Genomic DNA, 15,655 nt, shown 5'->3' with positions numbered 1-15,655 from the left:
GCTGTAGGACAGTGGTTCTCAACCAGGGTTCGGGGCCCCCTGAGGGGCCATAAGCAGGTTAAGGGGGTCTGGTCTGCCAAGCAGGGCCAGCATTAGACTCTCTGGGGCCCAAGGCAGAAAGTTGAAGCCCCTCTGCATGGGGCTGAAGCCCTGGGGCCCTGAGCCCCACCACCTGGGGCTGAAGCCTGAGCAGTGTAGCTTCTTAGGGGCTCCTGTTGCATGGGGCCCCAGGCAATTGCCCTGCTTGCTATCCCCTAATGCTGGCCCTGGCTTTTATATGCAGAAAAAGAGTTGTTGTGACACAGGTGGGCCATGGAGTTTTTATAGCATGTTGGGGGGAGGGGGGAGAGGAACAGAAAGAAAAAGGTTGAGAACCCCTGCTGTAGGAAACCATTTAAAATGAAGTGGCCAATTAAGGGTTAGCAGGCAGTAAAGGTATATTACAAATTGTTGAAATGATCCATAAAACCAGTCTGTGTTAAGTCTGTGGTTTTTAGTATTCCACAAAGTTAATAATTTAAGTTCCCAGGCTCGTCTTTTGAAGGTGTTATGCAGGTTTCCTTTGACGACAGAACTAAAAAGTCAGATATGGAGCGATCACTTTGTGAATTGTTCGCTGACAAGTCATATGAAGTTTTTGTTTTCTGTCATTTTTCTGTGTGAGTTCAGGGCTGGCCCACAATATTTTGGCACCTGAGGCGGGGAGCTCAAATGATGCCCCTATGCCCCCTCTCTTCGGCCAAAACTTTGAAAGGTCTTAATTCTGCCTTCTTCCTGTTCTACTCCTCTCATGGTATTGCTCTGCTACCTACCCCAATAAAGGAGAACTAATAACTTAAAATGCCTTGTTCAAAAATTTTAAGTAACACTTAACTTTCAAATGCCTGAACAGCAAACGTAACTTTTCTTGTCTACATAGTAAACACTGGCATTTTTATCTGTTTGATTATTCAAAGTGGGGCTTTTCGTACCTTTTTGGTTGCAAAGATTTGAACTGCTGCTTGTTGAAGGTCTGGGCCATACAGTCTGGGCCAGTTCATGCTCTGTTAAGATGGTTGCAAGGCCGACCAGCCTCTCCTGTGTCATTGTGGTGTGTAGATGTGTTTTTAGTAACTTCAACTTCTCCACTGGCAACTGTTACAGGAAGTGTCAGAAGTTTGCACAGAGCAACAAAAGCATTTGGAAAGAGGGTGGTCATCTTATTTTTGCACATATATTCCAGAATAGCCTTTGGAGTTGATCCTGTTGAAACGTATCTTGAAAGGGCTTTCAGTTCATCACCTAAATCACTTGCATCAATATCGTGCATGTCATCATGTGTCAACACTGTCTCTAGTGCCCTGCATTGCTGGTGTAGATCTTCTTCAGGTATAGTGAGGAGTTTTGGAATATCATACAACATCCCACATATACTGCTGTGTTTCTTGAGCGGCATGAAATGTTCTTCCACTGAGTATTGCACAATCGAACACCTAGTTAAAGAATTCAACTTTGAATTGTTGTTTGGGGTCTCTTATGGGATTATCCTGTGCCTCGTAATCAAAATGTCTTCTTTGGTGACTCTTGTATTCTTGGGTGGGAAAATAGCTTCAGTGTGAAGTTCCTCTGCCAACTTCTGTGCACTCTTCAGAATGTTTTGAAATCCCTCATCTGACCAGTAAGACTAGGTATGACTTTGCTTTGTCCAGTTGTTCCATTGCTCCAGATATATCAAGGTCAACACCTTGGAGTCTCTTGCTTATAACATTTATTTCAAACAGTATGTCATACCACAACACTAAGCCACACAGAAATTTGAAGTTATGTATGTTTCTGGTGATTCCATTTCCCTCTGCCACTGTTCTCCCACAAACAGTTCCTGTCATAACATTATCCTCCATAATGGCAACTATGGCATCATCTATCTTCCCAATTTGGTGTTTGATAGGCTTTATTCCCTCCACTTGACTTTCCCATCATGTGGCACTCAGTGGTTTTAGTGTCAGAGAGGATGTTCCCAGCTGTTGCTTCCAAATTTGCCATCGATGAGTTGATGCAGAGAAAAATATATAGATGCTTTGAATTACATTAAAAAATTCAGCAGCCTCACTAGAAGCTGATGCTGCTTCACTGATCACCAAGTTCAATGAATGAGAAGTGCATGGGACAAAAAAGCTCGAGGGTTTAACTCTCGGATCCGTGTCTGCACTTCTCTGTTCTTTCCTCTCATGTTGGCACCATTATCGTAGCCCTGACCTCTCATGTCAGCTATTGCAATTCCCATATCTTCCAGCTTCTTAAGAAGCACATTTGTCATACCAGCTCCTGTAGTATCATCAATGTCAATAAATTCTAGAAAATGCTCTCTGACAGTCACCATTGCTGGGACATTTTCATTAGGTTCTGTTGTTCTTACAAAACGCACCATTAAAGTCATTTGTTCCGTATGGCTGATGTCCGGTGTGCAGTCCAGAATAACAGAGTAATATCTTGCTGATTTCAGATCTGCCACAATCTTCTGTTTGACTTTTGTTGCCAGTAACTGTATGATCTCAGTTTGAATTGTTTTTCCAAGGTAGTGGGGTGTGTGTACATTTCTTGGGTGGTGACTCTTCTTAGATGCTCCTGGAGTACAGCATCAAACTCAGCCATCAGCTCCACATTTTTAAGGAAGTTTCCATTGTTTGGCACATACAGCTGAGCTGAAGTGCCACGCAGTGCTAGGTTTTGGGTAGCAAGCATTCTCACAATGGCAATGAGCCTTTTCAGAACATTTTGCCAGTAAAGAGACTCTGATGCAGTCTTCTATTGATGCGGATCATCTATGGTGGCCTTTAACCTTAGTCTCATCTCAAGCTCTTTCCACCTATGGAATGCTCTCTGGTGATTTGCTGCCTTCTCATGGCATGCCAGATTTCTAGCCAGATTTTTCCATTCCTTTGTGCCTGTAGAACCCAATGTGGCTGGAACATTAGACTGGAAGAGTTTGCAACAAAAATAGTATGCAACATTCTGGGTTTTTTAATACATAAGCCATGGCCTCTCCACTTTGTCACCATTTGGGATTTCACACCAGCAATGTGTTGGATGGAAACTTCTATTATCATTGTCTTTAGGGAACATGAAGTTTTTCACTTGCTGTGGCCCATGCAGTACAAGGAAGTCCCTCAGGCTACTGCTCAAGTGGGTCCACAGTCCTGGATCATCTAGTTTAAGGAACTAAACTCAGCAGCAGCAGTTTCTTGCGCCTCTACCACATTCCTCTCTGATCTACACTTTTCTTCAGGAATGTGCATGGTTACATCCATTTGAGATGGAGATATGGATGCTGCAGTAGCTGCCAGGTCACCTGCACTCTGACTAACTGGAAGATCAGGCATCTCACCACTCACATCCTCACTGGGTCTGGAAGGCTCACTGTGAACATCTGTGTCTATGATCTCAGGAGAGCTCCTTCCTGCTTAGATAGAAAGCAAAGGAAGCTTTTCTTTCTTTTTCTGAATGCTGCCCCAGAGGGGCATTTTCTTCTTTCACTCATGACAGCTGTTCTGTGCCAGCTATAATGGCTCTCAACACTCAGTTGAAGGGGACAAATAAGCAGGCTGGTAGCAGGGCCTGAGTGAGGGAAGATATCAGCATCTTAAGGGCCTAACTGGCTCCTACTACTTCAGTTGAGTGCCTGTTCTCCTCAAGTGGGTTCAGGGAAACAGGAAGCTCCCTGAGAAGCTGGTGTTAATCAGTCCAGGCTCCTGGGTGTGCTATAGAGGTACATAAGAGGCTCCTATTCCTCTCTCTCTATAGAGGTATATAAGAGGCTCCTGCTGCTGCTTTCTGTTATCTCCTTTCACCTTTTCTCCTGCCTGCCTGTTATGTCGCTTGTGCCCTCCTTCCTCCAGCACAGCACTCCACCATCTCTGTGCATCTGGAGCAGAGAGAATACATATGCACCAGCAGCAGACACAATCTTCTACACTCTGGGTCCTAGTGGCGCCCCCCCTCCCCCTCCCAGTCTGGCACCTGAGGCGACCACCTCAGTTCGCTTCATGGTAAGGCCAGCCCTGTGTGAGTTCTTTCAAGAGTGTAGTGATTGTCTGTCTGTTTTCACCCACGTAGTTGTTGTTGGGGAATGTGATGCACTGGATGAGGTACACTGCATGTTGTGATAGGCATGTGTACGACCCCTGGATCTTGGGTTATTGATCATTGTAGCAGTGGAGATATGTCTGCATGTTTTGCATCTGTTGTTCTGGCAGGATCTCATGCCTCTTTGAGTTGGTGTGTCCTGGCCTGTGGGCAGGGCCGTCCGTAGCTATTCTGGGGCCCTATGCAGCCCCCCAGCAAGGGGGGGGGGGAAGTCTCCATGGGGGGGGCAGCCCCAGGTCTCTGTGGGGTGGGTTGGATGGTGAGGCAAGGGGGAACTGCCCCCCAGCACTCACTGGTGGCGCAGCTGGGGCCAGGTCGCTGCACTTCCCACCACCAGTGAGTGCAGGCCTGGCTCTGCTGCAGTCCTCAGGGGCAGGAAGAAGCAGGGTTGGGGCCAGGGTCGGCTCCAGGCCCCAGCACGCCAAGCATGTGCTTGGGGCGGCAAGCCGCGGGGGGCGCTCTGCCGGCGCCGCGGCAGGCAGGCTGCCCTCAGCGGCTTGCCTGCGGAGGGTCCGCTGGTTCCACGGCTTTGGCGGACCTCCCGCAGGCACACCGCAGAAGGCAGACTGCCTGCCGTGCTTGGGGCAGCAAAATTCCTAGAGCCGCCCCTGGCTGGGGCGGAGCAGGGATGGGGCTCTGGGGAAGAAGCGGGGCAGGGGCTGGAGCAGCACACAGCTGTGCAGGGCACCCACCAGGAAATTTGGTGCCCCATGCATCTGCGTACTTTGCGTATGAGTAAGGATGGCCCTGCCTGTGGGGAGCTTGCTTCTAATGATAAGCTTGGTGAGGCTGAGGAGTTCTTTGAAGGCCAGAAGAGGGGGGAAACTGTCCTTACCAAATGTAAGAGGCCAATGTTTGCCACATGGAAAACAATACACAGTAAACAACATACCCTGATTCTCATCAAACTAACTGATCCTTTTTAAGACTGGCAAGTTAAACCATAATTTAGGATAGCTTTATACTTTGGCAAAAATACTAAAATTAAACTTTTCTTTTGTAGTTCCCATATGTAATATTTAGATAAACTTACATAGGCAAGATTTCGTAGTTTGCAATGGTAGAGTTCCTTAGATAGGTATGTTTACTTTACTGTGTTTATCCTGTTGTATGTTAGCTCTGTGACTAGCATGTGGTATCCTTTGTTTGTTTTGTGATCTTGTCCATCTGCCACTCATCCGTGTCTCTCACCACATTCCTCTTTTATATCATAGCATCTGTCTTCCTTCTTTCCCTTCCTCCCCACCAGCTCCATTTGCCAATGTCTGTGCTCTCACCTCGTACAGTAAAAGTTCCCACCAGCTTTACTTACTCCTTTTCCCCTTTCCACCCTGATCATCTCCCCCCTTCCTCCCACTCGCACAAACTTATGTTCCATATCTGCAGCATTCTCCTCACTTCTGACATTGGACCCCATCCCTCTCTCTCTTTCCCGCCATTCCACCTCCCAGACCCTTCCCATCACGATTCCTACCCTCACATCCATGCCCCTCCCTCCTCACTCTCTTCCTTTTGCTATCTCTGAAATGCCCACTTCATCTCTAAAGATCACAGCCATCCACAACCTCTGTATATCTCACTCGCTCCAGCTCCTGGCTCTCATAGAGACCTTGATCTCTTCATCCAACACTGCTTCTGCAGGTGCCCTCTCTTATGGAGCCTCTCCTTCACTCATACTTCCTGCCCTGGATCAGACAGTGGTGGGGGTGTTAGGCTTCCCCTCTCCCATTCTTGCCCCTACTAACCCCTTCTTCCTTCCCTTCCCACTCTTTCTCCTCCTTTGACTAGCACTGCACCCAACTCTTCTCTCCTCTCTTCCTCCATGTTGTTGTTTTCTACTGTCTACCCAATTCCTTCCTATTAGCCTTCCTCTCTGATTTCGACTCTTGGCTCTCTCTTCCCGCCTCACAATCTCCCACACTCATCTTTGGTGACTTCAACTTCCATGTTGATGACTCACCTGACTCCTTAGTTACACATTTCCTCACCCTCACCTTTTCATTCGACCTGAAGCTCTGGTTCCACTCTCCCACTCACCAAAAGAGTGGTTCACTTGACTTGGTCTTCACCGAGCATAGTACTCTCCCTGTTTCTGTTGATGAGCTCCCCCTCTCCAACTGTCATCCGGTCTCTTTCAGCATCACACATCAGCCGTCCTCCTCACCACCTTTCACTTGCCTACTCTGTCACTTCCAGTCCATCAGTGCTGATGACTTCTCAGTGCTCAGCTCTTTTTTTCCTTTCTGCCATTGATATGGTTGTTGATTCTTTCCATACTTCACTGTCCACCCTTAACTCTTTTGCCTCTTTCACATCTCAAGGTCCACCCTGCCAGCTCCTGGAATCACCTCCAATGTCTGCTTCCTCAACTCCTGCTTTTGCATTGCAGAAGGTCTCTGATAGAAATCCTGTAACCACGTTGACTTCCTCTACTACAGGGGTTCTCAAACTGGGGGTAGGGACTCCTCGGGGGTTGCAAAGTTATTACATGGGGGGTTGTGAGCTGTCAGCCTCCACCCCAAATCCCCCTTTGCATCCAGCATTTATAATGGTGTTAAATATATAAAAAAGTGTTTTTAATTTATGGAAGTGGGGGTCACACTCAGAGGCTTGCTATGTGAAAGGAGTCACCAGTACAAAAGTTTGAGAATCACTGCTCTACTACAAACTCATTCTCCTTCAGTTCTGACATCTTTCTTGCTAAACTTCTCCAACTTAATTGAATCCCACACTTGCAATCCCCTCTGCATTCTCACCACCTTTGACTCACTCCTCAAACCCTCCTCTCATTCTGCCTCCACTCTCTCTGTACAGAATCTCACCAATTTCTTCCAACAGAAAATGGATAGAATACGTCTTCCCTCCTCCCCTTGTCTTGCCTTCTTTTCCTACAATTCTATCTCCTCCTCTTCCTCTGTCACATTCTCCTCTAATCCTTCCACTTGCCCCAGTAACCCTCTCCCATCCCATCTCCTGATCTCCCTTGTTCCCACTCTTATCTCCTGCCTTACTCTTCTACTCAGCCACTCACTCTCTTCTGACTCCCCATACAATATAAGCATGATTTAGTCTCTCTCATTTAAAAAAAACCCAGAAAACTCCCAAAACCTAGCCTTGACCCCACTTGCCTCTCTAATTACTGGCCCATCTCCCTTCTCCCTTTCATCTCCAAGCTCATTAAACACACTGTTTACAATCACTGGCTGGAGTTATTCTTCTAAATCTGTCCTAGACGCTTTCTAATTTGAATTCTGACCCTTGATCTCCACTGAAACTGCTCTCATTAAGGTCTCTAATGAACACTTCCTAGCAATATCTCAGAACCAGTATTCCATGCTCCTCCTCCTATACCTCTCAGCCACCTTCAGTGCAGTGCACCATGATCATCACTTTCCTGATATCTTTCCTCCCCATGGCTTCCCTGACTCTGTAGTTTCCTGGTTCTCCTCCTACCTCTCTAATCACTCTTCCATTGTGTCCTTGGGAGGATCTTCCCACTCCCCGCCCACCTCCAGCTTTCTGTGGGAGGTTCCTCGGGACTTCCTTCTCTTCTCCCTCTATCTTATCTATGGGTTTTCTCATCTGCAAACACAAATTCAGCTATCATCGTTATACTGAAGTCTCTCAGATGTCTCTCTGTTCCAGGCCTGTCTCCTCCTATCCAAAATAAAATCTCGTCCAGTCTCTCTGACATCTCCTTGTGGATGTCTAGCCACATCACGGTTGAGAGCTGCTCCCCATAAAGCTCATTATTCTCCTTTAGATTCCTCCTTAAAACTCCCCTTTGTCGTCTTGCCTACAGAAAATTTGACAATGGCTAGGCTGCTGGTGTGCTGAGACCATTGCTTCCTTGTAGTTCCTCATTTTTCTATATCCATTGATTGTCTCTTATATTTAGTTCATAAGCTCTTTGGAGCAGGGACTGTATTTTTGTTCTGTATTTGTACAGCACCTAGCACAATGGGGTCCTGGTCCATGATTACCTAGGTCCTACAGTAATAATAATAATATAGTTGCAAATATTACCACAGAAACCAGTTATAGGGCCTAGAAATTTTTACATATGTGGTATGATGGGTATAGATTAGTATGGCTGACATGATAAAAACAGCAGTGTATATTAGCAAGTATATTATTGTTGTTATTACCTTAGCACCTAGGTAATCATGGACCAGGACCTCACTGTGCTAGGTGCTGTACAAATACAGAACAAAAATACATTCCCTGCTCCCAGAGCTTATGGTCTAAGTATAAGACAAGACAGAACTGATGGATACAGACAGACAAGGGAGTACAAAGAAACAGTGAGACAATATTGGTCAGCCTGATAGGCTGCAGTTTCAGCACACCATCAGTTAATAGGTGAAAATATTTCTTCTCACAGAACCTCAGGTCTTCTTCGGTACTGAAGTTTCTGATTCAACTGTTGTTTTGTCTTGTCTTGTCTAACCCTCTGCCAAGATGCAGGGTTTGAATCCATTAGAGAGAGAGAGAGTTCTAAATTTGAGTCTGACCTGCCCTCTCACCCCTGATAAAGCACCCCAACAAATCCAATCTGCTCCCACCTCCCCATACTCTGTAAAAACATAGTTTTTGTCCCCCTGTTATTGACATAATGTCTTGATGCTGTAGAACTGCATATATAGAACTCAATAGCTTTTGGGGAGAAAGGGCTGTTTTCTAACAGTCAGGATATGTTGGAGAAAGACTCTGGAAACATCTGGTCTCTGATGTTTCTGAGATCAGGAAACCTGATTCCTTATCCCAGGTTCCTATGGAGGAATTGAAATTATTTCTCTGCCTCAGAGTCATTCAAAGTTTCTGCTGCAAGTGAGAAATCTACAACTAAGAAGGTGACTTTGACCCTTGGGGATATAGAGTTCCAGTAATTGAATTTGTTTGGATCCAAGGATCCACAGGAACATGTCTGGCTTTGAGAGGCAGTTATGTCCAGGTATAACTTCAATCTGGTTATAAGATGGGGGAAAGGGGGCAGAGAGAGGGGAGTACACCTCTGGTTAATTTTTTGTTTTAAGTTTACAAGCTCATATCCTCTCATCTGGGAGACAGTCTAGTGAGCCTTGAGACTTGCATTTGGTATGAACAAAACTCATGGAATATCCCTTGAGAGTTTGCACTTCTCACTGAAGGCCTCATTTCTGGTGACCATTATTTTAGCCAGGAGGGTTTCAGAGTTTCAGCCCCTGCTGGCCTTTCCAATTTATATTATACTCCACAAAGGCAAGGTAGCATTTAGGCCTGTCTTGCCCCCCAACCATCCCAAATTTGTGACAAAAGTAGTATCAGATTTTCATTTTGATTAGCCAGTACAACTGCCTGTCTTTTAGACAAATCCCCATAGTCATTCTGAAAAGATCAGTTTATATACCTTTGATGTTAAGAGCTGTTTAGAAAGTTAGTATTTGTGGGCTCTGGAGAAACATTTAAGGGTGAAGTCATCTTGGCTCAAAGGATGTCTTAGTGTCGTGTCATAGTATGACTCCCGATGACCTTGTGTTTGAGTGCTCACTCTACTAATGGCGTGCTGGCCTCAATAGCATCTATTTACACTGTGACCGCATTTTAACCTGTAGGGCTATAACATGGAGTTTGGTTCATACTTTTATGAACTACAGTTTTCTTAACTTCATCAGGAGCAGATGCTGGGTTTTGGAAGTAAATGCTTCAAATACTGTTGAACTAGCTGAGCTCATTGGCATTCCTCATCAGGGGGATGTCATGCATGTTAGTTCTAAAGGAATTCGGTGTAGCCAGGTTTATGGCTTATATATTAAATGTGTGACTGATGCCTTTGTGTTGTCAACAATGTCAGAAAAGTTACAATGTAAAAAATCACATCCTTGTAATTACTCTGCTTCCTTTTGTATTCTGAACCATATTTTCTTACTCCTTTTAACACTACATAGTCGTTACAACTACAATATGGGAGAGTTAGTTGAATTTTTTGTTTTTTTATGTCTTGTACATAATCAACAGAATCGTTAACTAAATTCCAACAGCAGAATTTGTTTTTTAGTGAGGCTAGAACTAGAAGTAAGAAGAAAAATTAAACTGTGTTCTAACCTGCAGTAAAGTTTACAGTTGTCAATTAGAAAATCATCTGGTAATTTGAGAGAATTTCCACCATCCTCAAATTATACAATGATTATTTGCCATTGATTTACAGTGAATAAAATAAGATTCAAAATGCCAAGATTGTCTCAGTATCTGCTGGAGATTCTTTCTGGGTTTCACTGTTACTTGTTATTGCACTAATCTTCTTTAACTATATAATTATAGGTATGGATGATTAAACAAATCTTAAAAAGTGCAAATATAGAAATGCTGGTATGAATATTGTATGTATGCTTTTTGAGTAGAAAGAAATATGAATCCCCAAAGCTGTGGGAGACACAGCACTCAGGTCCCCAGAGGGTACTGGCTGCTCTGGCTACAGCTGGATTGTATTTTGCACTTCTGCAGTTGCTTTCATGAGAGCATCTCTAAGTGATTTACAAAGGTAAGTATTCTTGCATTTTGAGAGATTGGTTAACCGAGGTACACAGATGTTAAGGCCCAAACTTTCAAAAGTTTCTGACTCCAGTTGTAGCTAGTGAGAGGTGCAGGTGCTCAGTAGCTCTGAGACTAAGGCCCTAAGGTTTCAAGTTAGGCAAAACTCTGGCCTAAGTGATGTGTCAAGATTAGACAAGAAGTCAGTAGCTGAGCTGGTAATAGAACTTGTAACGGGAAAGGAGATATAACTGTAAAATGTGCTGCCTCCTTTGTAAATATCTTACAGTTGAAGACAAATAATATGGAGAAAAAGAAGCATGAGATGTCAGTTTCTTCTCTCTTTTTTCCCTATTCCTCACCCCCTCAAAAAAGAGAGCTGGGAGATAGAATAGGATTATTAACATTTCTCTTAATTTTTTTTGAAGTACACTTACTGGAGTTTTTTTTTAATCAGAAAACTAGATTGCCTCTTTGATTGCAGAAGTGACTTTCCATTGTAATAGTACCCAAAGCCATAATCATCAACAATAAATATTCTAAAATCATGCTGTAGCTGCAGTTTGGTTGATGCATAACACTGGTAACATTTGTAGTTATTTTTCTGACCATAACTACACTATAAAGAATGGCTTATGTTGCTTCTGAACATAACAACATTTGTTTGCATATCCGTTTGTTAAGCTGCAAACCAGAACTAAAATTGTTGCTCTCTTTTAGATCCAGTTGTTGTTGTTGCCGTCATATATGTTCAGTTAAACTGTAACAAAGCAAAGTCTGCAACTTGCTTAAAAAAGATCTTCTCTTATAATACATATACTGTACATCTAACATTATGAAAATATGTAGCATACACTTACTTGAGCATACAAACATTGAATTACACCTATCTTAATCTGTGTGTTTGGCTAATAGTAACTTCAGTAAATCAGATTTTAAATGAGCATTTAAGGCCTCCCCAACTCAAAATGTTGTCTTGAGACTTACCACCTGAAAGTAAGGATCCTTATGGGCTGAACAGCTAGATCAGGAACTTGGGTTTATCCTTGTGGCTATAAAAAAATTCATACTTTCCCCAACATCATTTCCCTCCCGAGAGACCTGCAAACACCGATGATCCCTGCTATTTCTCTCTGATCTTCCTCAATCCCATGTTTGGCCAAGTGAGGCAGGCATGGTCTAGCTTCATTCAGAGCTTGTTATTATTATATCTGTGTCAGCCAGAAGGATCACCAGAGGTAGATTCAAGCCATTTGTTTCCCACAAAGTCCCAGAAACAAAGGACCAGGCTAGATATCAAAAATAAAATTTTCCTGTATGATAGTTCCTTGACCCACTACTAAATCACTGGCTTGCCATTTCCCCTCTTTTCCAATTCCTCTCCTACTCTTGTTACCCTGCTCCTTCCAAAGGTTCATTCTTGTACAAGGTGCAGCACAAGCCATCTACCAAGTACATCCCTGCTCATCTTTCCACCAGGATGTTGTCATAGCTTCTTCTGATGACACAAACCTTCAGCAGGACTGCTTCCTACCCAACTCAACCAGGCACCATTATAGTAACAGTTCAAGGCAATCCAAGAATTTAGAGCAGGGGTTGGCAACCTTTCAGAAGTGGTGTGCCTTCATTTGTTTGCTCTGATTTAAGGTTTTGCACGCCAGAAATAAGTTTTAACATTTTTAGAAGGTCTCATTCTATAAGTCTATAATATATAACTAAACTATTGTTGTACGTAAAGTAAATAAGGTTTTTAAAATGTATAAGAAGCTTCATTTAAAATTAAATTAAAATGCAAAGTCCCCCGGACTGGTGGCCAGGACCCTGGCAGTGTGAGCGCCACAGAAAATCAGTTTGCGTGCCGCAGGTTGTCTACCCCTGATTTAGAGGTTTATCCTTATAGTGCTCCTAACCTCTTCCTTCTCATTAGAGGCCATATGTGGGAGGGAGGCACGTGGAGTCACATGTCCCACAGATTTTTGCTAGGGTGAGAGTCTGGCTGAGTGCAGCTGAGGGGGACATGCTTGGGAAAGGCACCTGCACCTAGTGCTCCCACTTAGCCCCTCTATGAGGCACCCAGAGCAGGGAAGTGAGATGGGGCTGGCAGCACAGCTCTGCCAGAGGGAGTGTGGGGAAGCCCTTGAGTCCCATCCCTTCCTCTCCTGCAGCCATAGTTACCTGCTCGGTAGAAGGTGTCCAGAGCCCACTCTGGCCCACGCCTGCAGTGGAGAGGCGATGGGAGAAGTGGGGAAGGAGCTGTGAGGGGAGTAGGGGCCAGGTGATGCTGGCTTGGACCAGGTGTGGGAAGTGCAGGGGGAGTGGGAAAGGGGCCAGAGGTGATGCATGGGGCAGTCACATGCCCCCCTGCCCCCACCATCAAGAGTTATGAGTCAAGGACCAAGCTGGATTCAAATTCAAATTCCTTCATTTCACAGCATACAGTAGTAACATGAGAATGTAGGCTATGTTATTTCTTTTCTATTTGTTTTAATAATTATGATAGATACATACACACAATCAAACTACTGAAATTATGTATTTTTTTTCCAGATCCAAACTCGGTTGTGGAATTGCTCAAGATCTAAGATCCATGAAAATAACATTTTCTACATAAGCGTGACCATTTTGATTTATTTGATTTTAAAATCAATGATTGTGTGGCTGTTGTTGACTCATCTGCTGTGTTTCTTCACTGAAGTTTAAAGAACAGAGTGATCTTCCCCGTAATATTTTTGTAAACACTATGACTAACTGTAAAGGAAGATCTACCACTACCAAAATAAATGGTAATGGTAAAGCTTATGATGGAGAAAGTTTTGTAAATTGGACTATAAATCTAAATACAATTCAGTCTGACAAGTTTCTGAACCTGCTGTTGAGTATGGTTCCAGTTGTTTACCACAAAAAGCAGGAAGAGCGACATAAAGTGAATGGTGTCTGGCAAGATGGATTACAACACACAGGACACAATTTTAATGTTAGATTGGATCAACACACGGAGTATCATCACTTCTCAGAACCAGCTTTTCATGGTAGTAATGGACACAGTCCATCTAGCTGTAGTCCAAAGTATGATGACTTTGCCAGTTACAATTATTGTGATGGGATGGACACATCAGAAGCAGATGCCATATTGAAGGATGACACCTTGTCTAGTGATGGTGATGAAGATGCCATTGTGGAAAGGAGCAGAAAGCAACCAAAGGAGTCCAGTAGTATTATGGCATTACAGATACTTGTACCATTTTTGTTAGCAGGATTTGGAACTGTTTCTGCTGGTATGGTTTTGGATATTGTGCAGGTTGGTATTCACTTTACATGGTTTTTGTTAGATAATCGAAGAAATTTTCCTAATGCATTCTAGTGTGGCAGTACATACTGCTTTATTTCGTAGTCACTGACATTCAGCCAGTTCTGAGTAGGAAGAAAGTCATACACTGTTACAAATGTTTAACAGCTCTTGTGCTTTAATAGGAAGTGATAGAAACTTGAAATTTGCCAGGGGTATGCTCACTGTGTCACAGCTGTCTGGTGACAACCTATTTTTTATTATTTTTATTTGTATTGCAATAACACCTATGAGTCCTAGTCGTGGGCCAGGATCTTATTATGCAAAGTGCTGTACAAATGCAGATATTGGTTGAATCCTAAAGGTTTTAAAAATTACTTAATGCACTTGTGACAATCAGGATCCAGACACCCCAAGGGAAGAACAGGAGGTCTGAACCAAAAATAAGCAACTGAATCAATTGGTTACATATAATGTTATGTGTACAAATATGTCAAGCCATGTCATAGTGTATGGTGTTCTGAACTTGGTGGTCATTGTGAGATATGTATACACACTGTGCTTATTTATGTATATAGAAAATTGTGCTCGTAATTTGCACTGCAACATTCAGCTACCCCTCACAACAAGGCGCTGGTCAACTAGGCAGGGAGGGGTTGCCTCCCTAACCAGAGGAGACTATCTCAAAGCACATAACATTTTAAAACCCAGGAAAAGACAGATGATGGTCCGTAGAATTTCTCCACTTTAAATAACCATGAGTAGATTGACTACACGTCTAGTTTTGGTCAGGATTGTCCCTTTTTTAAGTCCTGTCTCGGCCGTCCTGACTTTTTTGGTAAAAGTGTGCATTTGTCCCATTTGCTCTTGCCAAAAAAGTTTGTCCCATTTTTTTGCCAAAAAAGTGGGGTGTGCACCCCAAGCGGGGCACAGAGGAATGTGCATGTGGGCAAGTGGCAATACCGGCCCTGCAGGGCAGGGAGAAACAGGGCTCCTGCGAGCAGCGATGCCAGCCGTGCAGTGGGGAGTCAGGGTTTGGGAGAGCAGCAACACCAGCTGTGCAGGGGGCAGGCAGGGTTTGGGCGATCAGTGACGCCAGCCCCACGTGGGGAGTAGGCTGGGCTTGGACTAGAGCTCTGTGCATGGGGGAGGCAGGGCTCAGGCCAGCGACTCAGATCAACTCCATGCATGTGGAAGAGAGGGGGCAGGGCATGGGCCAGCCCCATGTGCCAGGGGAGAAGGGGGTGCTGGGAACGGGCCAGACCCACCTGCAGAGGGGGAAATGGGGCAGGGCTCGGGCGAGTGGATTGGGCCAGCCCTGTGGCGTATCTCGTTTTCCCTTTGGGAAATATGGTCACTCTAACCATGAGTCACCATGCCGGAAGAGAGGAGGGGGAAGGAAAAAAAAGGGAGAAAGTCCTTTTTAAAAGGAAGGTTCAAACAAAAAAGTCTTCATCCAAAAGGGAGGGGCAGTCTTGAAGGCTGAGGGTTGGCTGTGAATGCTGGCCTGTGGCAGAGTGGAAGCAAGGGTTAGCTGAATATTGCAGCACAGATTATGAGCTGAGTTTTTATATACATAAAGTCATAAGCACAGAATGTATACATATCTCATCATGATCACCAAGTTCAGAACATCATAAACTTTCATAAAAGACGTTACTTGACATATACACAATAACATTGTATACAACCTGTTCATTCAATTGCTTATTCTTTGGGGTTCAGACTTCCTGTTCT

At 44.2% G+C, this 15,655-nt stretch overlaps 1 protein-coding gene across 3 annotated transcripts in view; it reads left to right on the top strand.

Annotated features, from left to right (window-relative positions):
* The window catches only part of SLC41A2 (solute carrier family 41 member 2), a 94,025-nt gene that overhangs the window by 3,710 nt on the left and 74,660 nt on the right, over nucleotides 1-15,655 (top strand). For 2 of the 3 annotated variants that reach the window (XM_039484617.1, XM_039484612.1), the window contains exon 2: nucleotides 13,180-13,930. The exons of the other annotated variant lie outside the window; for it this stretch is intronic. In XM_039484617.1, the coding sequence (XP_039340551.1) occupies nucleotides 13,373-13,930 (558 nt within the window). In that variant the 5' untranslated portion in view covers nucleotides 13,180-13,372. The remainder of the gene's footprint in view (nucleotides 1-13,179; nucleotides 13,931-15,655) is intronic. 3 annotated transcript variants of the gene reach the window in all.

The sequence above is a fragment of the Mauremys reevesii genome, linkage group 1 (genome assembly GCF_016161935.1).
Source record: "Mauremys reevesii isolate NIE-2019 linkage group 1, ASM1616193v1, whole genome shotgun sequence".
NCBI classification, from domain to species: Eukaryota; Metazoa; Chordata; order Testudines; family Geoemydidae; genus Mauremys; species Mauremys reevesii.
Note: the sequence above shows the minus strand (reverse complement) of the source record. Positions and strands in the feature narration are given on the sequence as shown.